Source organism: Myotis myotis, unplaced genomic scaffold (assembly GCF_014108235.1).
Source record: "Myotis myotis isolate mMyoMyo1 unplaced genomic scaffold, mMyoMyo1.p scaffold_m19_p_5, whole genome shotgun sequence".
NCBI lineage: Eukaryota > Metazoa > Chordata > Mammalia > Chiroptera > Vespertilionidae > Myotis > Myotis myotis.
In genome coordinates, this window is record NW_023416357.1 from 87,171,708 (window position 1) to 87,199,332 (window position 27,625).

Below are 27,625 nucleotides of genomic sequence, written 5' to 3' on the forward strand. Positions count from 1 at the left end.
GGAGGGGGCAATTAGGGCCTAACCGAGCATGGGTATTTGAAGCTCTTGTTTGAATATAGTTTGTGTCACCTCTAGTCACATGCCACTGGTCTAGTCAGTCATACAACCAAGCAAGTGGTCAGTGAGGCAGGAAGTGCTCAAGAAAGCATGGACAGAGCAGGGAGAACATGAATTGTGTTCAATTAATACAATCCATCTCCCTTTATAACTCCAGTATGTTCAGGGGGGAATTGGAAATCCTACTGAAATTAGTTATTGAATTATAGCTGTCACCTACAGCAAGGAAGAATAGTTTAAATGGGTGGATGGATGGATGAATTAATAATTCCCTATTTGCAGAAAAAAAATGTAAGGAGACTTGTAGTAAAAGAACAGACAGAAGATTTAAACCATGTGACATAAGATTAATGTAAAAAAAAGATTGAATGTAGAATAAAATGTAAGATTACATAAAAATGGAAATATAAAGTGTCATTGATTGAAATGGCCCACCTAGTACTCAGGGCAAAGAGAGAATGCTGGAACACCTTGCTCCCATTTTGCGGTAGTGAAATGTGTGTAAGTACATTACCAGACACAACTTTCTCCACTTCTGAGTTTCAAGAACATTTGTTATTTGTATCTTTGCATAAAGAGATTGAGCAGTATATTCAATAACACCCTCAGTGGCACATTATGCATTCCATGTGCATCTCCTGGAAGAGGGGAAGGTTGGGTGCAGGTGTTACAGCACTGCTAGGTAATTAATAATCCCTGAATTGTAGGTATATTTACCTTAGCTCCTGCAACACTGATTATGCAATCAAGAATTCATTGTTACGAAAGTGCTATTTAGGTTCGACTCCTGGGCTTTTCTATGGAGAAGCTTTTGAAGTATAAATACCTACACATGTGAACAAACTTTTTGTTGAAAAATAAAGATTATTTGTTATAATCAAAGTAGAAGCATTCACTAAACAATGAGCTCTGTGATTAGAAAGGTGAACAGGAACAAAGAATTACTTAAATCTGTTTGTGGCTCAGGCAATGTTTCGCGGCTCAGTCTGTTTCCTACTCACCTGGTCAGAAGGTGGCGAGTCCTGGGCCCCTGATATCCTGGGTTCTCTGAGGTTTTGTGCTGAATTGGGCTCATGCCCCAAATTTTGATTTCTGTTATTCTGTTTAATTGCAAGTTAATAGTATTTGTGTTTGTCTATATCACACACACACACACACACACACACACACACACACACACTCTTTTAAAGACTTTTAGGAGGAATGTTAGGAAGTAAATACCCTACCTCCTATCTCAGTTGCTCTGAAAGTGTGGTTGGGGAACCCAGCCACTCCTGAGGGACACTGTTACCAACACTGATTGCATAAACCCTCCAATCAGCACATTTCAGAGGAGCACAGGAATTTTACTTTTAACAAGCTCTCCCGTTGATTCTCCAGTGCACAGTGATCTAGATCAGCACTGTTCAGCAGAGTTTCCTGTGCAGATGGGATATTCCATATCTGCATGGACTAGTACTGTAGCCCCACGTGGCCACACCAGCACTTCACATGTAACCAGTGCACTGGGGCAACTGCATTCCTCATTTTAATTAATTTATCCTATATAATAAAAGGGCAATATGCAAATTGACCCTAACAGCAGAATGACTGAGAATGACTGGTCACTATGACACACACTGACCACCAGGGGGCAGATGCTCAATGCAGGAGCTTCCCCCTGGTGGTCAGTGTGCTCCAACAGGGGGAGCTCTGCTCAGCCACAAGCCAGGCTAACAGCTGCCAGCACAGCGGTGGTGGTGGGAGCCTTTCCTGCCTCCTCGGCAGCGCTAAGGATGTCTGACTGCAGCTTAGGCCTGCTCCCCGCTGGCAAGTGGACATCCCCCGAGGGCTCCCGGACTGCCAGAGGGCTGTCTGACTGCCAGCTTAGGCCCGTTCTCCCGGGGAGTGGGACTAAGCCAGCAGGTGGACATCCCCCAGGGGGTCCCAGACTGCGAGAGGGCACAGGCCGGGCTGAGGGACCCTCTCAAGTGCACAAATTTTTGTGCACCTGGCCTCTAGTATTAAATAACTGCTAGTGGCTAGCAGCTACTATATTGGATGGTGCAGAGCTAGATGATAACCTGACAGCATTTGCAGCTGGAGCAATAGAAGTGACAATGTGGACACTTGTGTGTAACTTGACCTTTGGGCTTTTCAAGTTTACTACATGCCAGACCCTAATCTATGTATTTTCCATATAATAACTATTTTAAACCTCACAGGATTCTAGGATATTTCCTAAAGGTATGGGTCAGTGTGGGTCCAGTCAAGAACACAGAAGCCTACTAGGTATGTCAAGCAGAGAGGGTGCTAATGGCAGGTGCTCAGGTCTCCTGGGTCTCAGTGTGGGTGGTGCCAGGAACTCTGAGCTTCCGTGGAGTGTGGAGCTCTTGTCTTCTTTCGCTCCTTGAGAGCTGTGGACCCAAGCTGAAGACAGGGAATGAATTGGTCTCCTTCTCCTGACTTCAAGCCTCCTGGTGGTACCTCCCATTGGTAGAATCTAATTTTATGGCACATATAATCTGTATAATAACCTAATCTAATCAGAATCTAATAAGAAAATTAATCAGAATATAATCAGGCAAAAGGGTCTGGAAAATATCATCTGGGGATTCCCTGGCCCAGTTTCACAAGGCAGCGCTCAGAAGAGTGGACCTGTCATTGGGAGAGAATAGACAAGTCACTGGCAGTTTTGTGATGAGGACTTCTCTTAAATGTACATGTGTCTAAATGCATTAATGATGTCAGCACCTTCCAAGCTCAATGTCACAGGCCAGACAATGTCTTCTGAGACAGCCTGGATCTAAAGGAACAAATCTTGACAAATTATCAATTTCCACATCACCTCAGCCAGGTTCTGTGCATAGGCTATATGCACAGGGGGCTGCCAACTCCTTCCACAGGGCTTCATCTTATTTTGCTAACTGGTCTCCTCTCTGATGAGCCTCGTGTAGAACTTGAAGTTCTAGAGACAACTCTGTCCACTTCTGTTCAAAGCTCACTACTCCCAAGTGGGAGGAAAAAGGATAAAAAAAATACAAGGAAGGGAACGTAATACTTGCTATACACCTGTACTGGTTCCCTGCTTCTCCCAGTAAAAGCTCCATCATCTTAGTAGGGCCTTTGGGTCTCCCTCTTGTGACTGGGGTTGTACCGAGCTCTTCACCTCTGGCAGTGGATGGGGCAAGTGTGTGCCCCATCACACTGAGTCCATGGTTAAGAGTAGTGGATATTCAAGTGGATGTTCTCTTTTACCCATCACTTGACCAAGACATTTTGAAATATCTTTCTTAATAAAAATTTGTGTTATCTAAGGGCATTTATCTTCATCATATGGCTTGAACGTGCTCACATGGAAGCAAAGCTAAGGAATTAAGGCAGGAACCAACATGAGTTAGTAATATGAGTGACTAGCTCATGAATTTATTAAGCTGGAGGAGAACAAAATATATCCATCTTCCCTGCCAGAATCCATTGAGTAACTATGAAGCATGATGTCCTAGAAAACAGATTAGGAAAGATCATGAGACTATGCATTCTCGCATCTTGAAGTTGATGATGATAAACGTTTAAAAATCATTTCTGGTTCCTGTATTAAATAGTTTCAGAGCTTTATTCTTTCTTGGAGACTTCAGGAAGGTATTCTCTTTGCACACACTTCCATCCTCTGGAGAGGTGCTGGGCAAGATGGTTAGGTATTCCCGGCTTGACTTGCCAGTCAGAGCCTGTTTTCTGTCCTTACAGCCGGGGGCAGAAGGATGCACACAGATCACAGGTGTACATCTGGACACTTCATCCATGCATCTCTTCTGGACCGAGGTGGCATCATCTCTCTATCCCATCCCTGGGGGCCTCAGAGGCTCTGTAGGTTTGCTTTTCATATTTGTTTGGGGTTTCTTTGTATGCACTTTGCATATTGAGTCTCACAGTCTCAGTGCTTCCTCCTCCCTTCCCTGCTCACCTATGAGGAATGAACTTTTTTGGTACCTCGAGTCACATCTCTTCTAGCCATATTTACAGTCTAGTGTGTTCTGGGAGTTTCCAACGGAGAATGGTACAAACCCAGTATCTTGTCCCCCACAGTAGTAGGAGCCAAGCTGCCCAGTTTTCTGTCTCTCTCCATCTCTGAGCCTTTGGGCCAGTGGGAAGGTAGTGAGGAAGGACCATATATCTTTCTTATCATCCCAGAAGAGGACAAGAATGCTACTTAAGAGGGAAGTACAATTGTGTTTCTCTATCCAGCCCCACTGATTTTTTTAGTAGATATTTCTGGCAGGAGGTTGCCTGAATACAAGCTTTAGAATGATCAGAAATGTTTATTTTCTCTTGTATTTTAATTCTTCTTGCCACCTGTTGAGAATGTGGCATGAGGAGGTGGTAGCCAGATGCTAGCTGACGTCTGAGTCTGGCTCATACTAGTCTCACTCTTCTGTCTCTTTGTTCTGAAATACTACCTAGGTTCCTGCTCCCTGACAGATGAGGGCATGAGATTAGATCTGTATGGAAACGAAGGGCAGAGAGTAAAATCTACTACTGATTCTTTCATTTCTATGCATTTTTACCTATGAAATAAAAGTATATAAAATTCTGTTTGGGGACCATTAAGTTCTGCTGTGAACAGATGATTGTATAAACAGTGAGTCATCCCTCTTTGCGATGCTTCCTTCTAACATATGGCCCGATAATGACCACACTTTCTTTGTCTCTGGAGTCTGCATCGAGCATCTGTGTCAGAAGCGTGGTGGGCTCACGTGAACTCCTTAGTCCTGTGGTCATGATTTCATTTGTTCCGCTTAGCAACATGATAGATGTCATCTCTGGGCCATGTGTCAAGACCCACAGGGTGCTTTAGCAATTGGAATATTAGTCAGTAAACATTAAGTATTTGCACACCTGAGGCTAATTTTCCAAAGTAATTTAATTTGTAGAAATAAATGCATTTAATTTCTAGCGGTTGGAATTTTTTTTGTCTCTGTGTACTGTTACCACTGAAGCCGTGTCTGTATAACACCCAGCCAGGCTATTATCGGAGCTCGTTTAGTTGTAAAAATCAATGCATTCAGTCTAACAATTCACTTTATGACTTAACTGACTGTTTTAGCCATCAGTCTATTTGGGCACTTAGCTATCAAAGATTAAAGACCAAACACCAGGAGAGTGTTTATCAACTCTGGCCATGGCTCTTCTCAGTGAACTCCTTTTCCCAGATGTCCCCGAGAGGACCCGCAGCAGCAGCAGCCGTGTTCACGCTGGTTTCTGATCACACCCAACACTCTGCGTTGGGAGCCTCCTGCATCTGGGCCTCACCCTTTCCCCAGGAGCAGCTGGGCAGCCTGACACAGAGCCCGGGCCTGGCCCCAGCTGTGGCCTGGACACTGTTCATTGCTCAGGGGAACATGGAAATGGGCCTTCAGCCTTGAAGAGCTTCTTGTGTACTGGGAGTGCACGGATACAGACAGACACATCTGAGGTGACTAAAAGTTGAGTGAGGGCAAATGCTTGGCACACATGAACTTGGAAGAACAAGATCCTTCACATATGATCTCGCACAATCAATCCCATCTCCCGGTTCCTCCTTCCCCAATGCACCCACACAAGGACCCCATGCTCCTGTCCCCATTGGTTGCTTTGCAGGCCCTGAACACACCATGCACATTCAGACCTCCATTTCCTCCTCCATGAGCCCATGGTCTCTGCTGCCTGGATGCCCGTTCTCATCCCACTGTATCTGTCTGCCTGACGGGGGCCTGTTCATTATTTAAGGCCCAGCCCCAAAGCCCCCTCCTCATCCCCCTCTCCCCTACATCAGTCTCTCTGCTTTAGGAGTATTGTTTCCCTCCACCCTGTAGATTTCATATCACAGTTACTTGGTTACATATAACAAACTAGGACTCCTCCATGGGGAGGATTGTGCTTATGTATCTTTGTATCCTCAGTGCCTAGTGTTAGGGTGGAAGATTGAGCGGTGCCCCCGCCCCCACCCCCCAAAAAAAGATATGTCCACATCCTGACCCCCAGAACCTGTGATTGTGGCCTTGTGTGGAAAGGGCAGGGGGGAGGGGTTCTTTGTTGATGCAATTAGGTTGAGACTTTTGAGTTGAGACCATCTGGATTACCCAGGTGCGCCATTAAGTCCAATTGCAAATGTCCTTATAAGAGACAGAAGAGAAGTCACAGACACAGAGGAAAAGGGTGAGACTGGAGTTCTGCAGTCACAGGCCTAGGAGCCACCGGAAGCTGGAAGAAGCAAGGGCAGATTCTTCCTGGGAGCCTTTGGAAGGACTTCTGGCCTACGGGATTCCGAGAGGGTAAATCTGTGATGTAGGCCACCCAGTTTGTGGTCATTTGTTACAGCAGCCCTAGGAAACATCTATCTGTCTGTCTGTCTGTCTGTTTATCTACAGATAGATAGATAGAGTGACTATTACAAAGTCAGAGCTCAGCTGTTAAATGAATAAACTGATAATTTTGTACTTAGAATACAAAGTGGTTAAAGATATTTAAAAGGAAGGAAAAATGATATTTCAAAGGAAAGAGAAAATTGTTGATGTGTCTCCCACCCCAGTCACATTTTTATAAGTCCACTTGAAACCCTGGGAGTCCGAGCTCACCAACACTATTTCAAGCTCTGTGCTCCCCTGTGAAGGACACCATGGCCTCATTGCTTTAGCCCACAATCCACGGAGGGCAACTTCATTCCCTCTGTATCCAGTTTCCAGCAGGGAGCAAGGACCAAGAACTCTTACTTGGAGCTTTCCAGTCCACCTGATAGGATATGACGGATTGCAGAGCAAGAGTGCACAAAAGACATCATCAATTAACCCAATAAAGTTGATTTAAAGGCTTTTAAACTTGAGAGCGAGTTCAGTGCCTGTGAAAGATGTTTCTAGTCCCTTGAAGTGATGAAATAAAATGATCAATCGCCCTTATCAGCCTCCCTTTTTTGGTAATGTGGCGGTAGGAATAGGTTCTCCACTGTCAAATTAACCCTCATTTTATGAAGGGCTTCTATGGTCTCTTCCCTGCCCTCACTCTGAGCTCAGGAGCTGACCGGGGATCTCATTTCTCCATCTGTCTCCTCACATTCTATGGGAGGAATGGAGGAGGCAGTTCAGGACCAACTGTAGTGACTGATTGTCCTGTATTCAAGCTACTATGCTGGGCCCTCTGCAAAGGGTGTGGGGAGTCTTGGAGGCTGAAATGTTTTGAATGTCATTTGAATTATAAAAATAGAAATATATTTGTAATAAAAAAAATTCAACCCATTGAGAATGATATAGGCTCAGAGTTCCTCATCTTAACTCCCTTCCTTTGAACAGTTGGGTATCTAGCCTTCCAGACCCTTTCTTTAAGCATTTACCAATATGTGTTTGTGTGCGGTGTACACTACATGTGCTCATAAACATACATGATCCAATTCCACTTAAATTCAACAAACTCTTCTTCAATAAATATGTTCATAGCACCTACATCGTGCCAAATTCTGAGTACATTTTTCATATTGTTCTGCTTACTTTTTTTTCCCCACTTAATACACCAAGGGCACGTATCCATATTTGGAATTTAGTTCTACCTCAGTTGTCTTAGCAGTTGGATGCCATCTGGTTCATCTCATAAGCCAATATTTATTGAGCACCTACTATATGTCATGCAGTATTTTAAGTCCTCGCCTTATAGCAGAACTCTGTCTGCCCTGTGCAGCATTTTAATCAAGACCTATTGATGCACATTAGGTTATTTCTGTGTTGTTGATTTTTCTATTACAACAAATGCAACAGTTAATAACCTTAAATGCATACTTACGTTTCACTGCACAGATATATTTCTGGGCCAGTTTCCTGGAAGTAGAAGTAATCTGTTCAGTCATATGAACATGACAGTTATAATTCACAAACCAGAACAGGAGGCTTGAACCGCCCATGATGGCAGCACTCACCAATGGGCCATTTTCTTTATTAACGCACAGCTAGTTACCATCCATAGTTGCACTAGATCCACTTCTCCTTCTTTGAAGCCCTACCTGCCCACCCTGGATTCTTTAAGCCACCACAGTGTTAAGCCAAAGAAACAGTGTCTGCTTGCTACCAGGTTGTATGCAGAGAAAATTAATTCTTCAATCTCCTGTCCCCACCCAGTTCCCATTCACAACCCCTGCTCCCCGCCCCCCAACCCCAACCCCCGCCTCTTCCTGTGTAACCTGGTCACTATTCTGCTCTTTTCCAACCCCTGATAACCTGAGATCTGAGCTGCACCTTCCTGTGAATTCTTCCTGAGAAGCCAACAGGATCACATTGCCAATCTGAAACAAGAATGGAAAGGACAACCTCATTATGAATATGACCACTTACTGACTTGCACATCATTTCTTTCTGAATGACTGCTGCTCTCTCATGAATACGCATGGAGGTGCTTTGCAGAGCATCAGGCCCATTCTTTCATTCGCTACCCATCAAATACTGATAGAATGCTTACTAAATGAAGGACAGTGCATTAAGTGCTGTTGACGATATGCAAGAGGACTGAAACAGGGGCATATTGTTAGAGCAGGAGAACTAGACCACATACGTGAGTAACTGCAGTTCAAGGCAGAAGCAGTACATGCCTGAGAGGTGAGGGGCAAAGCTTGCTCAGGTCCACGGGAGGCAGCACCACTTCCCTTCGCTGCTGATGCTCTGGGAGAAGCCACTCTTCCTTAATAAAAAGATAATGATGATCTTGAGAAGGTTATTGAAATTGCCAAGGATGTCACTGAAGCAGGATACACAGACCCGTATTCTACTTCCCTTGCCCTTTTGAGAATTAAAATATACAGCATCTATTTCTCAAGCAGATTTACCCAGACTCCTTCTGCCAAGGTTAATGAATCCAGAGCCTCATCAGATTTAAGATCCCACCTGGCAGAGGTGTGGAATCCCAGTAACATAAATTTGAGCTGTTGGAATGTAGAAATCAAGCCCGTTTGTCATAGGAGGGTTTCTTGGGAACTCGACACCTGCACAGTTTGTTTTAGTGTCTTTAGGGGGAAGATGCTTGACCTTTTAAAAAGAAAACCCCTGTCCAAAAGAATTTCGTTTTCCTTTGTCCTTTGGTCAAAGTTTCAGTAACCCGGGTCTGCGTTATGGTTTCAACCCATGTTTGAGATATGTTTCTCATCCTGTGCCTTGTCTGTGAAATTGACCCTAACATAGTTCCCATCCAGTTTATTTCCTCCTGAAACAGGGAAGAAATGAAAGGTGCGTTGTCACCCTCCCACTCAAAATGATGAAGTCCAGGGTGATAGGAGTTCATCTGAGAACTGGTTGCAGCCAGCAATTTACATTCATGCAAGCTATCCCGACCCATCCTTCCTGTCTTTCCTCCTCCACGGGTGCAGGCTGATTCTCCTGAGCAGATGGAGATGCTCTCAGAGCCAAGGTAGGAAAGTTGCTTTGTAGTTCTGGCCTGAGGCGATGGTTAACTTCATACTGTGGAGACCCAAATTTCCTTCAGTAGCATCCCAGCTGGCATTTGCTACAGTCAGAATGTGAGTGTCCTAACCAATTTCATACTTTGAAATCCTAATGCCCAATGTGACAGTGTTAGGAGATGGGGTTTTGGGGAAGTGATTAAGTAACAAAGGTAGGACCCTCAGGTATGAGACCCATGTCCATGACACAAGGAGAACTTTGCAACCTGGAAGACTGTCCTCCTTGGACCATGCTGGCCTCAAGGTCTTCGAGTTCCACCCTGTGGGAAATAAATTACGGTTGTTTAAAAGCTACCCAGCCTGTAGTATTTTGTTACAGCAGCGAAAAAAGACAAAGAGCATTTCTTTCATTGAGAAATATTCACCAAGAGGAGATAGTAGAGAGGGAAGGGCCTTCTGAAGAGTCCCTCTGATTTTCAGCTTCCTCTTTGATGAGCTATGTTTGTACAACTTTCTTAAATCTTTCTGAGTTTCCATTTCTTGATATCTAAGATAAGTAATTTAATACCTGTGCCTCCATGATATGGATTTTTTTTTTGAGGATCAAGCAAATTATGTGAATTAATCTCAAAAGCTTGATTTATAAATTATAAAGCTGTATTTCAATGTAGTTATTTAGTAATTTCCATCAATGTTGGCAACAGGGAGAAATTGCCCAAGCTCCATCAGCTTGCTGGCTAGTGTTTGCATTGCAGAATCCAATTTTAATATCTCTTAACCTCTTTTTTATATTTTCCATCTGTTTATATGCTCTTAGGGTAATTTCATTAATATATCCTTTTGTTCACTCTGTTTAATTTTGTAAGCTATAAATAATCTGCCATTTAACCTGCCTGCTGTGTTTTCCATTTCAAAGACTCTATTTTTTCATTTCTTGAAGTTTTGTTTGGTTATTTTTCAGTCTGCTCACTTAGTTTTCATAGGGCCTTATTTGTATGTTTTTGACCCCTATTTTTATGTTTTTAGTCATTTGAACATTTTTATCTTATGCTATCTATCTGGTAGTTCCATGACCTCAAATTCTTGGGGATTCTGTCCTATTGTATTTGCTGACTCTCACTCATGGTGGATTGTTTCCTCATATGTTTGTAATTTTAGATTATGAGCTCATCTTCAGTGGAGCTTCTGGGTTGGAGTTCTCTTTTGTCTGAATCTGGGTTGAATTGGGTCCCTCCAGTGAGGTTTTTATTTGCTTTTGCCAGTCCCTCCTAGGTGTCACCAGTGAGAATTACCTACGTTTCATGTACATTTCTAGGCTGCTTATTTCCTGACTATATGATTAATGTAAATTACTATCTCAAACTCTATTATGGGCAAGTCATTATAAATTTTTAGGGGACACTTTTTTTCCCCATGCCCAGAGCCCCAGAGGAGACAGATGTATTTCCTTGCGTTGCCCTGTGACATATGTTGGGACAGATTTTCTGAATGCCGATGGCTGATGTGATCACCATGCTGAGAGTCAGGGAGGTCAGGTTGGCCTTCTCCTTGCTGAGTTGGAGCAAAGCACCCAACTTCTCTGACCTCTAGTGTTGCAGTGCTCTTGAGTCTCAAAAGCAGGTGCTCTTGCTTGTCTAAAAGTATCCCTGTGAGAATCAGACCGGATTACAAATACCTGTGGAGCTCAGGGCTTCGGACCACCTTAGAGGAAGCTATGTACCCAGGGTGGTTGCTTGCGGTCTCCCCACTTCAGAAGTGGGGAAACTCCGGGGTTGGCGCCGCTGGACAGGGCACGTCCTTACTTCATGTGCAGGCATTGTCCTCCTCTCGGAAACCCTCTCATGGGTCCATCTGCCCGCATTTGGTAAATTTGCCTGCCTTTATAAACAGTAGAAGAAGATTTGATTTTTGTCTTTGTTTTTTTTTTTTTCCTAAATTCTGTCTCAAACTTAGAGCTGGGTCCCTGGCTCCTGGAGAGAAACCCAGTCTGACAGAGGAGGGGCTGTCACTGGATAATGAAGGCAATTTTCCAATGGGAAAGAAAGCACAATAAAAGCTATCTCCTGCAAGGTCTTTCATTACCCGTTCTCTAGTCTTTTCTAAGCAGTCGGGGCTGATGCGAATTGTTTTCCAGAGTTTTCAAATAAAGAAATGATTTGTACACAATGATTTTTAAGGACACTTCTAGCACTAATATTCTGTGAATAGATTTAGTTGGAGGCTGTGGGGAAGAGTTAAAGTTCATGGACGCCTGGGAGCTCTGTTCATTTTTTTTATTGCCTTAAGTGCTAGAGACATGTTCCTGTCTCACTCCACCCCCAAATGACAAGGACAGCAACCTTTTCTTATGCCTTTGCTCATTCAGCCCTGTGCCATGGGCCTGTCTCCCTCTTTTCATTGTCAAGAGGGAGGAGACCGGCTGGCCTTAGGGTCCAGCTTTCCCAGTCATTTTCTCGGCGACTGAGAACCAAACATCTTCTCAGCCTTTGACTTACTGATGTGTGAGGGGACCCATTCCTGCCTGTCTCCTGTACAAGCTTGTTATGAGGCTGTATAAAACAGGCAAGCGTAGGAAGTGTGAACCTGGCACAACTGGAAAGGAAAAGATGGCCCACTGGGGTGTTATATTGTCTCTATAGGATAGTGTGCAGGAAAGTCAACAGAAAAGGCCTAAATGCTTGTTCTTAAAAAGGTCTGTTTCAATTTTTGATAAGAGTGGCTCCCTGCACCTAAACTATTGGAACAAACACTATGGTTTATGCTAAGTGCCTGCTTTCCTCTGGGAGAATGGGATTTTGGTGCATGCCAGGCAGAGGGTGTCTCCAGGATCACCTTCCCAATAAAAATTCGGGGTACTAAGTCCCTACTGAGCCTTCCTAGTATTGGCACAACCATTGTCGGGGAGTTAAGCATGTGCTGCATGACTCCACAGGGAGAGGAACTTGAAAGCTTGTGCCCAGTTTCTCCAGCTTTCCTCCATCCACTTTCCCTTTGCTGATTTTTCTTTAGACCCTTTTGTTGTCATAAATCATAGTATGACTAAAAGCTGTGTCCTGTGACTCTTATGATCAAACCTATGTGGTGTTGGGGACACTCTGACACAGATGTCATTATCTGGGATTTGAGTAATACACTGCACTGGGCTTCCCCTAAGCACAGCAGACCCTCCTCCCCCCAGTGCCCTGACCACACAGGGCTCAGAGCCCAGGCTGTGACTCTCACCAGGCTCATGTCTTACAGAACAGGAGGCAGCGGGCCGGGCTGGAGCAGGAGGGATGCAGGCTAGAGGAGCTGGGAAGATACACAACCTCTGGGCATAAGTGGCTGAACTCCCCAAGAACAGGGAGGTGCTGGAGGTGGGGCAGGAATAATCTGCCTGAGGGAGTGCAGTCCCTGGGGAGGACCAACCCATTTTGGCTCTATGGACCACTCCCAACAGCATGGTTCTCCCTAGGCAAGGGCAGGGCCCACTACAAGTGAGGCAAACCAGTGGAGAGAGGTCAGGCAGGGAGAAAGCTCTACAGGCCTTGTCTGGGGAAGTCTGGGTTCAGGTCTTGGCTATACCACTTACTATGATGCTGGGAAAATTATTTCCCTTCTTTGTGCCTCAGTTTCCTCATCTTTAAATTGGGGGCATTAACAGTACCTACCTCATAGGTTGTTGGGAGGATGAAATGAAATAATGTATGTAAATGCTTAGAAAAGTTCCTAGGACTTAACAAGCACTTGATCGACCTCAGTGATGATGGTGTTGTTTGCAAAGCAGCAAATTCAGGGGCCCAGACATCACTGCTCCTCAAGCCAGCAGCAGAGGCCCCTCCCAGTGGACAGGTGAAGAGAGGGGTACCCTGGGCTCATACATACCAGTCAAAACCGCAGCTGCTCAGCCTGCTCTCGGGAACACACCCCCGCTCTGATTTTCACTCTGCAACTCCTCCCTCTGGGTCTGGACTTCACTCTGGCCCTGGCCTTGAACTGGGATTTTTCTGGCCTCCTCCCTGGAAAGTGATTGGAGCTCTCTCTTCTACACCAGTGGTCCTCAACCTTGGCTGCACATTAGAATCACCTGGGAATCTTTTTAAAATCCTGATTTCTGGGCCTCATCCTCCAGAAATTCTGTTTCTTTGTTATGGGGTGGGGCCACAACATGAGTAACAAAGAAACAGAATTTCCGGAGGATGAGGCCCAGAAATCAGGATTTTAAAAAGATTCCCAGCCCTAACCGGTTTGGCTCAGTGGATAGAGCATCGGCCTGCAGACTGAAGGGTCCCAGGTTCGATTCTGGTCAAGGGCATGTACCTTGGTTGCAGGCACATCCCCAGGGGGAGGTGTGCGGGAGGCAGCTGATCGATGTTTCTAGCTCTCTATCCTTCTCCCTTTCTCTCTGTAAAAAATCAATAAAATATATTTAAAAAAAAAAGATTCCCAGGTGATTCTAATGTGCAGCCAAAGTTGAGAACCACTGTTCTACACTGAACTGGTAGGGCTGCCAGGCACAGCCCAGCCCTTCCAAAGGTCAGCCACGTGCCTGAACTCCCGGCTCCACCTCTGCCAAGCTTCCTCCTCCAACCCAGCTGCTCCCAATACATCATGAGTCACAGCTGTTCTTAGTATTTCATCCCATCCTGGCCTCCTCTCAAAGCCCTCCATGACAGAATTATTCTCCTTTGTACCCAATTTGATGAGTGTGGATGGCAAGGATGCAGTGCATTCGTCCTATCCATTAAGGGCTGAAGTGTGCTCTATTGCTGATTCGTGGTACCCACTCTCTCCCATCATTGAAGGCTATGTGTGCAATGCCCACGACAGGGAAGAGATCAGCATGGCCATTTCTCTAGCCCTGGGGCCTGGAGGTAGGGGTGGGGAGACACAGGAAGAATGGAAAACTAAACCATACACTTGCCAAAGGAGTGCTGCAGACAACAGGCACTCGGAAGGTGGATACTATGCTGAGCCCATCAGATCATTCCTGGAGGCAGCCAGGCTGAAGCTAATCCCATAGAATATAGGGGTTGAATAGCAGGTAGCAGGGGACAGCCTGAACATGGGGAAGAAGCACAGATGCTCTGGACATTTGAGTGAGGAGCAGAGGATTCACAGAGGGGATGAAGAAAAGGAATGCAGAAAGGTAGAAAGGGGCCAGATCTCAGTGAGCTTTGGGTATTTCCTAGGAGTTTGGGACCCATCAAATGTTGAGGTACCTTGAAGTGAGCATGGGAGTGACCTTTGAGTGGCTATCGACTTTGCACTTAGAGGCAGGTCAGAGAAAATCTTTCAGGCATTGGACGGCGTTTTAAGGCAGAGCCAGCCAGTGTCACTGTGAGTAGCATAGGTGTCCTGTCTCCTCTTTCTCAGAACAGATGTTTAGAAAGGAATGATTTCATTAAGAAAAAAAAAAACACAACAGTGCAAGTCCTGTTCCTGTAAAGCAGTGGTTATCAACCTTGGCTGCACATTAGAATCACCTGGGAATCTTTTTAAAATCCTGATTTCTGGGCCTCATCCTCCAGAAATTCTGTTTCTTTGTTACTAATGTTGTGGCCCCACCCCATAACAAAGAAACAGAATTTCCGGAGGATGAGGCCAAGAAATCAGGATTGTAAAAAGATTCCCAGGTGATTCTAATGTGCAGCCACGGTTGAGAACCACTGCTGTAAAGTATTGCTTAATTACATGTGTTATATCTCCATGTAATTAGTCTTCTAAGGAAACAACTGACTACACTTGCAATTTATGTCACTGAGCCAGGAAGCAAATGAGAAGCTACTTTGCTTCTATGCTTCTGGGGGTTCTGGATAAAGTCCCTCACCAGCCTCTGGACTCCCATAACCATGTGGCCTCTGTGTATGATCCCTTCCTCACACCCTATCTCTGGGAGGCCAGCAGCTGCACATTTCATGTTCAACGTGGTCTTGCTGTTATTCCAATAAGTCTCCAAACTCCAAGTCTACGTGGACTTGATGGTCAGTCCTGGCACCCACCCCTTTGTTGATTTGATTCCTGAGTGGAGTTCCAGTGGCTTTTAGACCTATGTGGGTTGAAGAGATGATAGAAGGAAGATCTTCTTGTGCTTCTTGGTCAAGCTTGATAAGTAATGTTTTGGTTAAAATCTTATACAAGAATATTTTTTAAAATCTGTCTTTTGCTTTCCCCCTCTGACTGCTTATTAGATTTTGTTTCTGTTATTTAAATTTTATATGTGCATTTCTTTTTGTTTATTTTGCTTGATATTTGTTTGGCTTCTTGAATTTGTAGGTTGATATCTTACTGCAGTTTTGGGATTTTTAACCATGACCAATATTACTTCTGCCCTGTTTCTCCTCTTCTGGTATCTCAAAAACCAGTGTCAGAACTTATTCTATTCTCTACCTCACCTACTCTCCTGTCTGTATTTTCCATCTTTTTACCTCTCTGTGATTCATTCTAGAAAACTTCATCTGACCTGCCTATCTTCTACTTCATTAATACTCTCTTCAGCTATGTCTAATCTGCTATTAAACTACCCAGTGAGTTCCTAATTTTATTCAACTTTTCAACTTTACATTTTTCTCTTTATTCTTTTTCAAACTTTCTATGTCGCTTTGTGTAGTTTGTATTTTTCTGATGAAAATGTTAAGCTTGCTTTTATCTCTTCATACATAGTAAATACCAGTATTTTGCAATTAGTATTTGATAGTGCCAATGTCTGGAGGTTATGTGCCAGTTGTCTGTTATTTCCACAGATCTGATTTTTGATATCTTGACTCCTGATATTTCTGATTACCTTTGACTATGTGCTAGAGATCATATTTGAATACTTATTTATTGAATTAATTTGAAACCTAGGATGATGTTATCTGTCTCCCCTGAGAATTTTTGTTTACTTTTGTCAGGATCACAGGAGTGCTGGCAGCCTTGATCTCTTAATTAAAATTAAAGATTTGAGGGTCTCTGGGCCACCCAGATGAAATTAAGAAGACCTTCAGCCTATGGGAGGTCAGATTGATTTCTCGTAGAGAGTTAGCCTTAGGGACAGCCTTTCAGTATTCTAGATAAAAATGGAAGGTGGCTTGCCTGGCTGGTGTGGCTCCATGGATGAGCGTCAACCTATGAACCAGGAGGTCATGGTTTGTTTCCCGGTCAGGGCACATGCTCGGGTTGCGGGCTCGATCCCGAGTAAGGAGTGTGCAGGAGGCAGCCGATCAATGATTCTCTCTGATCATTGATGTTTCTCTTTCTCTCCCTCTCCCTTCCTCTCTAAAGTTGATTTTAAAAAAAGAAAGGTGGCTTATCCAGTTGTCCATCATTGCTAGGCACTGAAGTCCAACTTTTAACTCTGCTCTTTCGAGGTTTCCAGAAATGCTCAGCCTCTCAGCTCCCTTTCTAGACTAGTACTTACCTCTGGGCAGAAGCAAACCCAGTGCTGGGCTTCTCTCTCTTTGTTCCAGTGTCAGCCAGGTCTCAACTCAATCATTTTCATTTTATTCATTTTTTTCCCTTTTATTGATTAAGATATTACAAATGTGTCCTTATCCCCCCAATGCCCTCTCACCCCCCAATCCTGCCCTCACCCTCACCCCCTGTTTCCACATCCATCGCTTATGCTTCTATGCATGCATACAAGTCCTTTGGTTGATCTCTCCCCCTCACCCCCACCCTCCCCTACCTTCCCTCTGAGTTTTGAGCATCTGATCGATGCTTCTCTGTCTCTACATCTGTTTTTGTTCATCGGTTTATTTTGTTCATTATAATCCACAAATGAGTGAGAGCATGTGATATTTATCTTTCTCTGACTGGCTTATTTCACTTAGCATAATGCTCTCCAGCACCATCCATGCTTTTCATTTTTAATGGATTTATTAAGAGTTTAAATTATTTTATCCAGTTTACTTCATTGTTTTCAGCGATAGAGTTGTCCAAATCAAATAATCTGACACTCCCAGGGGCAGAAATCATTATTATTCTCTAGGATATATTCCTAGCAATAGAATAGGTTTAAGACATGTAGATTTTGAAGACTTATGAGACATTTTGCCCCCAAAATTCCAGAAAACTTGTTTTCTTTATATGAGTCCTTTGTTCTTTTTCCCTCCCGGTTTCTGCCCGTGTTTTAGAGTTCATTCATTCTTCTAAGTACTCTGAAACACGTAGCAGGTTTTAACTTGTAGTTGCAAGTAGATGTAAAAAAATGTTGACTTTTCCCCTCCATATTTGGATTCAACTTGTTCTCTAGCTCCCATTTCACTGCTGATGAAAAAGAAAACGAATCTTGTCATTTCAAGGTAACTCAGTTTCTTCCAATTTAAAGCTCCATTTCTTTGAAGTCAGTTGCTCAGTGAAATTGGGATTAAACAGACTGTTCTTTGTAAGGGCCTCCCTTCCACCTTGAAAGGTCTCCCTCTCCCGCCACCCCTCTTGAATAGCACCTAGGAGCAAGGAGAAGCTGGGGAGAGGTGCCTGGGCCACAGACCGTCCCCTGGAAGCTCCCTGTCCCTGCTGACTTACTTCACACCTCCCCATCTTCAGAGTTTTATGCCCTCTGTAGTCACTGCTGATGTCCTTGGTCCTGAACTCGGGATGCAATATCCACTCATTCTGTGCCCTCTGATTCTGATTTGTGATCCACCCTGTTTAGCTTTTTGCCGCCCCTCCCCAGGGGAATGCAGGACTGCCGGGATTAACTGCATGCTAGGCGCTGGCTGTAGGTACTGGGATCCCTATTGGAGGTCTCTCTGCTGGAACATCACTCCACCATGTCTGTCCCACCGCCTGGGTTCTCTGCAAGACACTCTCCCACCCAGAGTGCTAGGCAGCGAGCACAGCATCATATCTGTTGCCATTCCAGCCTCAATCTATTTGCAGAATTTCTCTCTCCACACCCTGAATTGCACCCTGCATAGAAGGACAAGGCTAACAGTCCCTCAGAAGAGGCCTTCCGCTGGTCTGTCTGCCTTTCTCCACTCTCTTCAGACTCTGGCCCCAAGCCAGGAAGCATTAGCTTCCTTTGGGGATTGGAAACACCCCATCTGTCAGTGGTTCTCAACCCTGGTTGCACTTTTGAATCAAATATGAATGTAGACCAATTGAAGTGCCTGGGAATAGCCTGAACACAGGTAATTTTTTAAAGCTCCCCAGGTAATTCTAAGGTGAGCAAGCGCTGAGCACCCTGGCCGGCCATGTCATGCCCTCCATCTTCTGGCTTTGCCTGACTGTTGTCCTTGATATTTCAAGGGAGGTGGAGAATTTAGAAAATACTTCTCTCCAGGGCACGGCTTGTGCACTTGAAATCCTGGCTTCAAGACTGTTTCAGAAGTTAGCCTCAAGGTTCGGTTTTATAATCACAGCCAAAATTAACATCTTTGCTTCTCTTCGTCCCAGCTCCGCCAGTCTTAATCTACCTCAAAGCTGCAGTTGCCTCTGAATGAAAGAGCAAAGCCAGACTAGAAAAGCCCATTCATATATTTCAAAATCCAGTGTTATTTATTTGACTGCTTTCTTAGGTCTATTTTTCTGCTAAGCTAGCCCTTAAATAAGCAAGGCCATCAGAAAGCTACGACCTCAATTTGGCCTTGGGAACAATTATTCTCATCGGATATTCGGGTAAATGCTGTGAGCCAATGCTGACCAATAACGTACAGATCGGTGAAGCTCCTTCATTACTGAAGTGGTGTTGCAAGGAGACTGTTCACCAAGTTACTCAGTAGAGAAATTTCTTTTGGGTCTTCATGGCCAAGTAGCTATACTTCTCTTTAAAAAAAAAATATTTTAGCCCAAACTAGTTTGGCTCAGTGTCGGCCTGCGGACTGAAGGATCCCAGGTTCGATTCCAATCAAGGGCATGTACCTTGGTTGCAGGCACATCCCCAGTAGGGGGCGTGCAGGAGGCAGCTGATCGATGTTTCTCTCTCATTGATGTTTCTAACTCTTTATCCCTCTCCCTCTCCCTTCCTCTCTGTAAAAAAATCAATAAAATATATTTAAAAAGTAAAAAAAAAAAATATTTTAGACACTATGGAACATTTCTGTTTGCAGAAAGCGTGGAGCTGAATGTGTGGCCCGCCTTTACTAAATGGACCTTTTGTACACTGAGCTCATGCTTGGCATCACCTTATCCTGCTCATTCTCATTTCCCCTTTTTTTCTCTTGTTCTCATTTACTTACTTTTAATTTAATTTAATTTTATTTTATACCATGGTGCCTGCATTTATATAGGATGTTCTAAAACCTTCTCTGAAAAATTTCCACCAGGCACAAATCTCAGTACTCTTCCTTTCTTTAGAGAAGAACGGGTGTTTTGCTAGCCTGATACCACTCTCAAGTGCACGGCACAAAGCCTTTATGAAATTTGTTCTCACATCAGCCCTGGAAGCTGAGAGAGATTATTATCCTCCTTTACAGATGAGAAGGAGGCTCATCCATCTTTCAAGTCTTTCTCTCCCCTGAACCCCTTATCTGTCCTTTTTAAAGTTGCCTTCCTGCCAGTCACGCGGGACCGGACCGAGCCGTTCCTTGTGGAGTCTCACTCACCTTCGGGGTTTCCCCAGTTTTTCTGTAAAGGGCCAAATAGTAAATATTTTAGGATTTGTGAGCCAAGGCAAAATCAAGGCTATTATACGGGTATTTATAAACAAGAGCCAATGCAAATTTTCACAAATATTTTACTGAAGAAATAAAAAATGTGATAGTAAGGCACACAGTTGTTTGGAGCTATTAGGCCTGCTAATGAGAAAAATTGAATTTTTGTTGAGGAAGGGGTGTTCCCATCTGTTAATTGACTTTAAATATTAACAAAAAACATTCCTAGTTGTCTGGCTGGACAAAAACAGATGGTATAACCCTAGCTGGTGTGGTTCAGTTGGTTGGGCATCATTATGTGTACCGAAAGGTTGCCTGTTTGATTCCAGGTCAGGCACATGCCCCAGTTTGAGGCTCAACCCTCAGTAGGGGGCATACAGGAGGCAGCAGATGGATGCTATATTCTCACATTAATGTTTCTCTCTCTCTCTCTCTTTCTCTCTCTCTTCCTCACCCTCACCCTTTCTCTAAAAATCAATAAAGTATTCTTTTAAAAAAAAAGGTGGTGTAGTTTGTTGACCTCTGTCTTAGACCTTTCCTCTTTTTCTCTTTCCCAAACATCCACCTAGATATGTTTCATGGCATACAGAATAGCTCACCACACAAAGTGTTTGCACTTCTTTAGGAACTTAGTGCTTTTACAAAAATCATCTTCAAAGGATTGCTTGCAAATGAGTTTCTCAAACAAAATATGATTAGCAAAGAACAAAGTGTTATGCTTGAGAAAAATCACCTTTAAGAAACATCATACTAGAGGCTTTCTATATGGCCTTTGTTTTACTAAAACCAGCCCAGAGGAAATCAGTCAGCCAAGGAAGTGCTTTTGGGACTGGCAACTTCAGTCCCCACCAGCGTTCCCGCATCTGTGAAAAATCACACTCCAGAGAGAGGAGTGTTTCCCTTATCCTCCACAGGGAAAGGCTCTTATTACCCAGACAGCTTACTTCCCAATCGAGGAAGTTGTTGGTTTCAGCGTGAGATATCTTTTCAGCAACAATAGGAAAAGTGCTACCTCCATTGAACAGCCTCTGGGCCCTATTTTCTTGTGAGATATTTGTGTGCTGGAGACAGCATTTGATTTTTAAAAAGGCAGAGGGACTTACCCTTGCAAGTGTTTATATGTATAGCAGAGGCAAATGGAACTTCGAGTATTAAATTACTGTACTGTGCCAGTTGAGAATTCTATGCAAGCCAGCCAAGTCCTTCCCCCAAATTGTATTTTTAGTGTTTAGCAGCTGCAAGTTTCCAGAAATCTTCAGAGCGGGACCACTTATTCTACCCAGTGCGAAGCTCTTAACTGCTGACAATTTTCTGTGATTTGGTTGGGGAGGCGGTAGGATACCTAGGAGGCTGTGGGGTCAAACACCACCTGCTGCTCCTCACTCCACATGTACATGGATGGGCCTGCCCTTGGCCGGTTCACTTAACCCTTAGCTTCAAGTTTTCTCAGCTAGAAGGTGGGGCTAATATCTACCAAGTAGAGCTGCTTTGAGGCTTAGAAATAATTGTGCGTTGTCCCAGGGCAGCACCAGAGGCATCCATTTGTTCAGTTCAGTGCGTTGCTGGCCTGAGTGATGCAGTGCCCACCCGCTCTCCTCCCCTTCCCTGGCCTGTCTATTGGTCCCTTGAGCATATCACTGTGCTAGAGGGTGACTGAGGAAGTCAACATCCACATCAGTCACTTGTTCTGTTGATTAGGAAATAGTGCAAAAGAATTCATGGTGTGTGCGATATTGCAACCAAGTGCCTGGAAATAAGTGTGTTTTGATTAACCAAGCTACCTATTGCTAAAGAAGTAGACAGTCCCATCAAAATACCCAGTGCTGTTGTACCCTGAGACTAGTATTTGCAGAAAGTCATCTAAGACAACAGGGATGGCGTTTAGTTTTATATGCTTTTTCTACTAATGGGGCATTGGCATTAGAAGGTGCTCAGTGAACAGACCACGACATTAGCTGAGGCAGAGCTGGGACCAGTGAAATGGCAGGTGTTTGAGTTTAAGGTCAGAGACAGGTAGCACGTCCCAACAAGAGAGGCCCACTGGAGTCATGAAATAAGAAAACAGGGTGAGCCTGGGCCCCTGGCTCGTGAACCATCATCCTAACATGAATTTGGAGATGTGGCCACCAAAGACAGGTGGCGGGGACCTGCAAGAGCTGCAGGAGGTGAAAGGCTGGGAAGGCAAAGCAAAAGGCAGACATTCTGGCCCCAATACTCTGAGTGATGACAGAGATAGCCCGCTGTACAGTGACATGCACACACCCTGGTAGGAGCCGTCACTGAACAGGAGCCCCGAGGGGAGTCCCTTCCCGATGGGGGCTTCATCTAAGGACAGCAGGTCACCCAGTCCTCGGTCTTCTAGCTCCTTCTTTCCTCTCCAGCAGTGAAGCCTGCTCTAACCACTACATGGCCTTGCTCACCAATGTATAACAGGTACTCCAGCTTCAACCAGAAATCATTTTTACTAAGAAACAACAAAAATAGTGTTTGCTTGCTCACTAGGAGGGTAGAATGTATCTTTATATCTTCAAGTGCCTGAGACTTAGTCCAACAAAGGCATCCTCCATTGTCTCACAGGAGGACCAGATGAACAAATGCACAGATGAGGGATACACTTGATCCTGACTCAGCGTCCTTCCCTGCAAATGAGGAGAAGGTGTTCAGAACTGAGCAGATGCCAGGGCCATGGGGAGGTGGGATTTCACACATGCTCTCTTGGACTCCTGCTGCACAGATCCAGACTCTGCTCTCAGTCCTGGAGCTGAGGGCTAACCTTGATCAGGCTAGGCCAGTGGTTGGCAAACCGCAGCTCGCGAGCCGCATGTGGCTCTTTGGCCCCTTGAGTGTGGCTCTTCTACAAAATACCACGTGCGTACAGTGCGAAGTTGACTTAAAACTTTTAAGTAAAGTTTATTAAGTTAATTTTAGGAAACGTTGTGGTGTGAAAGAAGATGTAGTGTCGAGGATTGAGAAAGGTATGTTGAGATGGTTTGGACATATAGAGAGGATGAACAAAAGGAGATTGACGAAACAAGTATACAAGACGAGTGTGGATAGGAGAGTGGAAGGGGTCGACCTCAGTGAATGTACCTCAATCAGATTGAGGACGTTTTTAGCAAAGGCCAGTTTAGGAGTATCCTAATTAAGTTAATAACAATGTACCTACCTATATAGTTTAAGTGTAAAAAATTTGGCTCTCAAAAGAAATTTCAATCGTTGTACTGTTGATATTTGGCTCTGTTGACTAATGAGTTTGCCGACCACTGGGCTAGGCCATCTGCGGGGCAGGCATCCCCCACCCGGTCACTGTGGACTGGACAGGCATTCCTCTGACTGCCCTACTCTGTTCTCTAGGGTGTTGACACACGCCTGTCCCAATACTCACCTCAGAGTTCCCACCTCTCTGCCATGTAATACCAGACTTACTCATTTCTCTTTTCTCCTAGAACACTGTCCCTGCTCATCTCACTCTAGACCTGAGCTGTTTCCCAGAGCGACACCATTTTCCAGGATCTTCACAAGCTTCTCCCTCCTGTGCACCCTCTACCCCCAGCCCACCCCACCATCCTTTGTTGCTCACTTTTCTTTAAAATTCTCAATAATAATGCACATGTGTTGAGCACATTGCCATGCACGGAGCACATGTGTGTTCATGATCTCATCAGACACTCACCACAGTCCCATTGGGTCATCAGGGGAGTCTTATGCCCCGTGTACAGATGTTCGGATGGCTGCCCAGAAGTGGCAGGACTTTTAGGTTAGCGTGCTTTCCTTAAGCCTTGGCGCCGTATGTCCCTCCCCACCCTAGAATGAGCACAAGGGGGCTTGTGCTCTTCACCCCAGATTGAAAATATGGTGTTTGGGCTAAAACTTGAAACATTTTGGGACTTTATCTTCAGAGTGCTGGAAAATCTGTCTCCATGAATGGAAGGCAAGAACAGAGATAGAAGCACTCCTCTGGTCTCCTGCCCTCTGTTCTAATGGCAATTGGGAATTTTAACTTCATATTTATAATGAAATAAGACAAAGCAAGTTTTAGGATTGTTATCTCCAGCTCAGTATTTTTTATTGTGGTAAAATACATATAAAATTTACAATTTTTGTCCTTTTAAGCCTACAGCTCAGTAGCATTAAGTACATTCACAGGGTTGTGCAACCACCTATTCACTCCCAGAGCATTTTAATCACCCAAAATGGAAACCCCATACCCATGAAGCAGTTACTCCCTCTAACCACCTCTCCCCTGCCTCTGACTACCATCAATCTGTTTTCTGTTTCCATGGATTTGCCTATTCTGGACCTTTTATATAAATGGATTCATATATAATATGTGACTCTTTGTGTCTGGTTTCTGTCACTCAGAATAATGTTTTTGAGATTCATCCATGTTGTAGCATGTATCAGAAATTTATTCTTTTTCCTGGATAAGTAATATTCTCTTGTGTGGATGTACTACATTTTGTTTATCCATTTATCTATTGAAGGATATTTGGGTTGTTTAAATCTTTTGGCTATTGTGAATAATGGTACTATGAACATGCATGTACAAGTTACATGCATGGGGAACACCCATTTTCAGTTATTTGGGTTATGTGGCTGGAGCAGAGAGGGCATGGAATGAACCAGCCCAGGAGAGAAGAGGACATGTTGGCTTCAGCTAAGAGCATGGACAGTCAATTATAGCAAAAGGAATGAATGTGGGTGACAGATTCTGATAGATGTGGGAGGTGAGATATTCTCCTTTTTTTTTTTCTTTCTATTTTCTTAGGGAAGTAGGTCATCAGTTGAGAGTGAGGAAGGAGGATGTGGTGTTGGAGGTTTGAGCAGGAGAAGAAGGCCTCGGCAGAATCTTCTAGGAGTGAGAGAGGAGTAACTCAGGGTCTGTAGCAGGATTGAAGAGCAGCATTAAGGACCCACTGGAGCTCATGGCCCTGAATTTAAAGTAAAATGAACCCACATGGTTACATATTTCTCTGGCCAGGTCCAGCTGTGCAATACAGGGGGCGTATCAACATTATGGTTTTACCAACTAAGAACAATAGAGTGAGAGGAGAGTGGCAGAGCACCATTGCAACAATGGACGATGGCCTTGAGCTTGGTGGGGAGGGAAACAGGGGAGGGATCCACTGTAAGGTGGGAGGGCCAATGGATCAGAGGTCCCAGTGGGGCGGAAGGATGGATGGATCAGATACTTGAGGAAGTAAGCTATATGATAGGGGATGGATGTTAATCACAGAGCTGAGTGCTTATCATCAGAGAATACATATGCTATTTTTATTATAAAAATATGTAAACTTTTTTTATATATTTTGTTGAGGTATATTTTCTTAAGAGCTATGTATTCATTTTTTGTAACATACTGGTTTTCAAAAAGGAAGAAATGTGTTTTGAAATGTGTGCAGGACTTGGATAGATGCAGGTGGTCGCATGATGTTTCTGGCGAAGGAGGTATAAGCACTGCTTCCAAAACAACGCAGAACCTGGGTGGCCAGGCCATGGAGTGTGTGGGGCCTGTGGCTGGAAAGATATGAGGAGGGCAGGGATGCCAAGGAAGACCCTGCACTGAATTCCGGAGAGAACAGGGAGCCAGCGAAGGATTGTGAAGAGAGGAATCTGGGCCACAGATGGGCCTTTGTCACCTCTGAGAAGAGGAAGTGTTGGCATTGAGAAAATCTTGCAGATCTTGGTGAGAGTTCCTGGGATCGCTACCCTCTCTTTGCTCCTTGCTCATCTCTCTCAGCAGGAAAGGTTGTGTGTGTTGCATATATTCTGTGCAACAGCAACAATAAGAGTGATTACTTTTCATTTCTGTTCTTGTGTGTAATGGAGCTATTAGATTTTGGCAGATCCCTTAATATGATGATCATCTTTGAGTGATTTTGACTGGAAATATTTGCATGAATGGTGGTAATTGCCGCCATTGTGTGTGAAGAATGAGGCTATAGGCTCATGTTCCAGAATCTTAACCCTGAAGGGCCATTGACAGTGCCTCGTGTGGCTGGGCAGGCATCGAGGGAGCCTTGGAGGGGTAGGTGGGCACGCTGGCTATTGGCTGACTATGAGGACAAGCCTGGCTAACTGGTGTGGCCCGGAGGTGGCTTTCTGTTGGAGACCTGTTTCTCCCCCTACAGAGGACAGCTACTCTCTGTGAGCCAGTCAGGTAGCTCCAGAATCGGCACCTGTAGGTGAAGACATGTCTCTTAGTTATCTAAACTCCACCTTCACCATTATCCATTAGCTGCCTGCACTGTAGGGCAGGCCTCAGAACCTGCTGTTTGTAGGACTGGGGTCTTGGCTCGGTGGGGAGGCCGCCTCCCTCCAGGGCTGGTTTCTAGGCAGCTGCCAGCCTCTTTCTCACCGTCCCCGTCAGTTGTGTTTTTCTTGACACAGTGGCAGACTTTTGACCTTGGCTTTTAGGGGATCATTTCACATGTTTATTCCATGTTCCCATTGCATTAGGAGCCACCTCCTGTCCTTCATCTTTGGGTTCTGATACCGGCCTGGAGGCAGACAGAGGCCTGCTTTGCCATGGCCTCCTGGGGACCCTTGTGTCAGCCAGGGCATCTGCTGAGGCCTGGATTTTATGAGGAGGCCCCAGGGGACCTCTTGGTTCTGTCATGAGGAATCCCAGGGCTTCTGAGGTGGAACCTGGTCAAATGTGCTGAACAGAACAGTACCCAGCCCATAGAGGACCCAAGGCACTCGTACTATGAGTTCTGTTCTCGCCACCATAACCAACACTAGCCTGCTATTTCCATAAGGCAGTTCTATGGAAATGCCAGGCTGCTTGACAGAGGAAGGTGTCTCCCAAGGCAATCTGACAGGGTCTGGAAGGACAGGAATCCAGTCTGCCCTCCTTGACTGGGAAAGTTTGTGCTTTAGACCCTTCCCTCCCACCTCTCCCCCTTTTCCTCCAGCACTTTCATCTCTTTTCCTTTCTCTTCCTCCCCTCCGTCCTCCACCTCACCTCGCACTATTCCCACTCTCTTCTTCTCTGCCCTTCTTTCATCTCCCCCTTCCTCCATCCTTCTGCCCTAGCTACAGCACACCCCCTGCTGTCATTGGCTTCTGATTCAGTTCAGACAGCTATCCCTGAGCCTTTATGGAGCCCTTCCCCACCAGGGGCAGACACCGCGATCATTACACTCATTTATCTATTCAATAGGATCTAACAAGTGCTCTATGTCAGGCAAGGCACTAGCTCCTGGGAATACAATGACAAATTAAGAAATTGAGGGTTAATGGGGGGGGATGAGGACACATTTGTAATACCTTAACTAATAAAACATTGCTTTCACCATGAGGCAGCGTCCAAAGCTACCCTTTGAGAGTGTTTGTTGACTGTGCCCTGCGATTTTAACTGCCCTGCTTGCCTTTAAGAGGTTAGGAGTATAGAGTCTTGGAGGAGGATCTTAGTTTCACATGGGTGTTAACATCAGACAATTCTAGATACCAGGCACAAGCTTTTATGGGGGATTGTTGTGACTTACCAGAATGTCTTGATGAGCCCAGCAATTACTCTTTAGAAAACTGTGTCTGTGGCATTTCTCCATCACAAGGGTGGACGCTGGCATTTAGCTCTCCCAGAATGAATCTTCCCTGACGTTTGCCTCTCCTGGCCGTGGGC

At 44.7% G+C, this 27,625-nt stretch overlaps 1 protein-coding gene across 3 annotated transcripts in view; it reads left to right on the forward strand.

Moving 5' to 3' along the window:
- Window positions 1–27,625, forward strand: part of GALNT17 (polypeptide N-acetylgalactosaminyltransferase 17) — a 423,223-nt gene that overhangs the window by 296,110 nt on the left and 99,488 nt on the right. For 2 of the 3 annotated variants that reach the window (XM_036310766.1, XM_036310768.1), the window contains one exon: window positions 3,784–3,903. The exons of the other annotated variant lie outside the window; for it this stretch is intronic. In XM_036310766.1, the coding sequence (XP_036166659.1) occupies window positions 3,784–3,903 (120 nt within the window). The remainder of the gene's footprint in view (window positions 1–3,783; window positions 3,904–27,625) is intronic. 3 annotated transcript variants of the gene reach the window in all.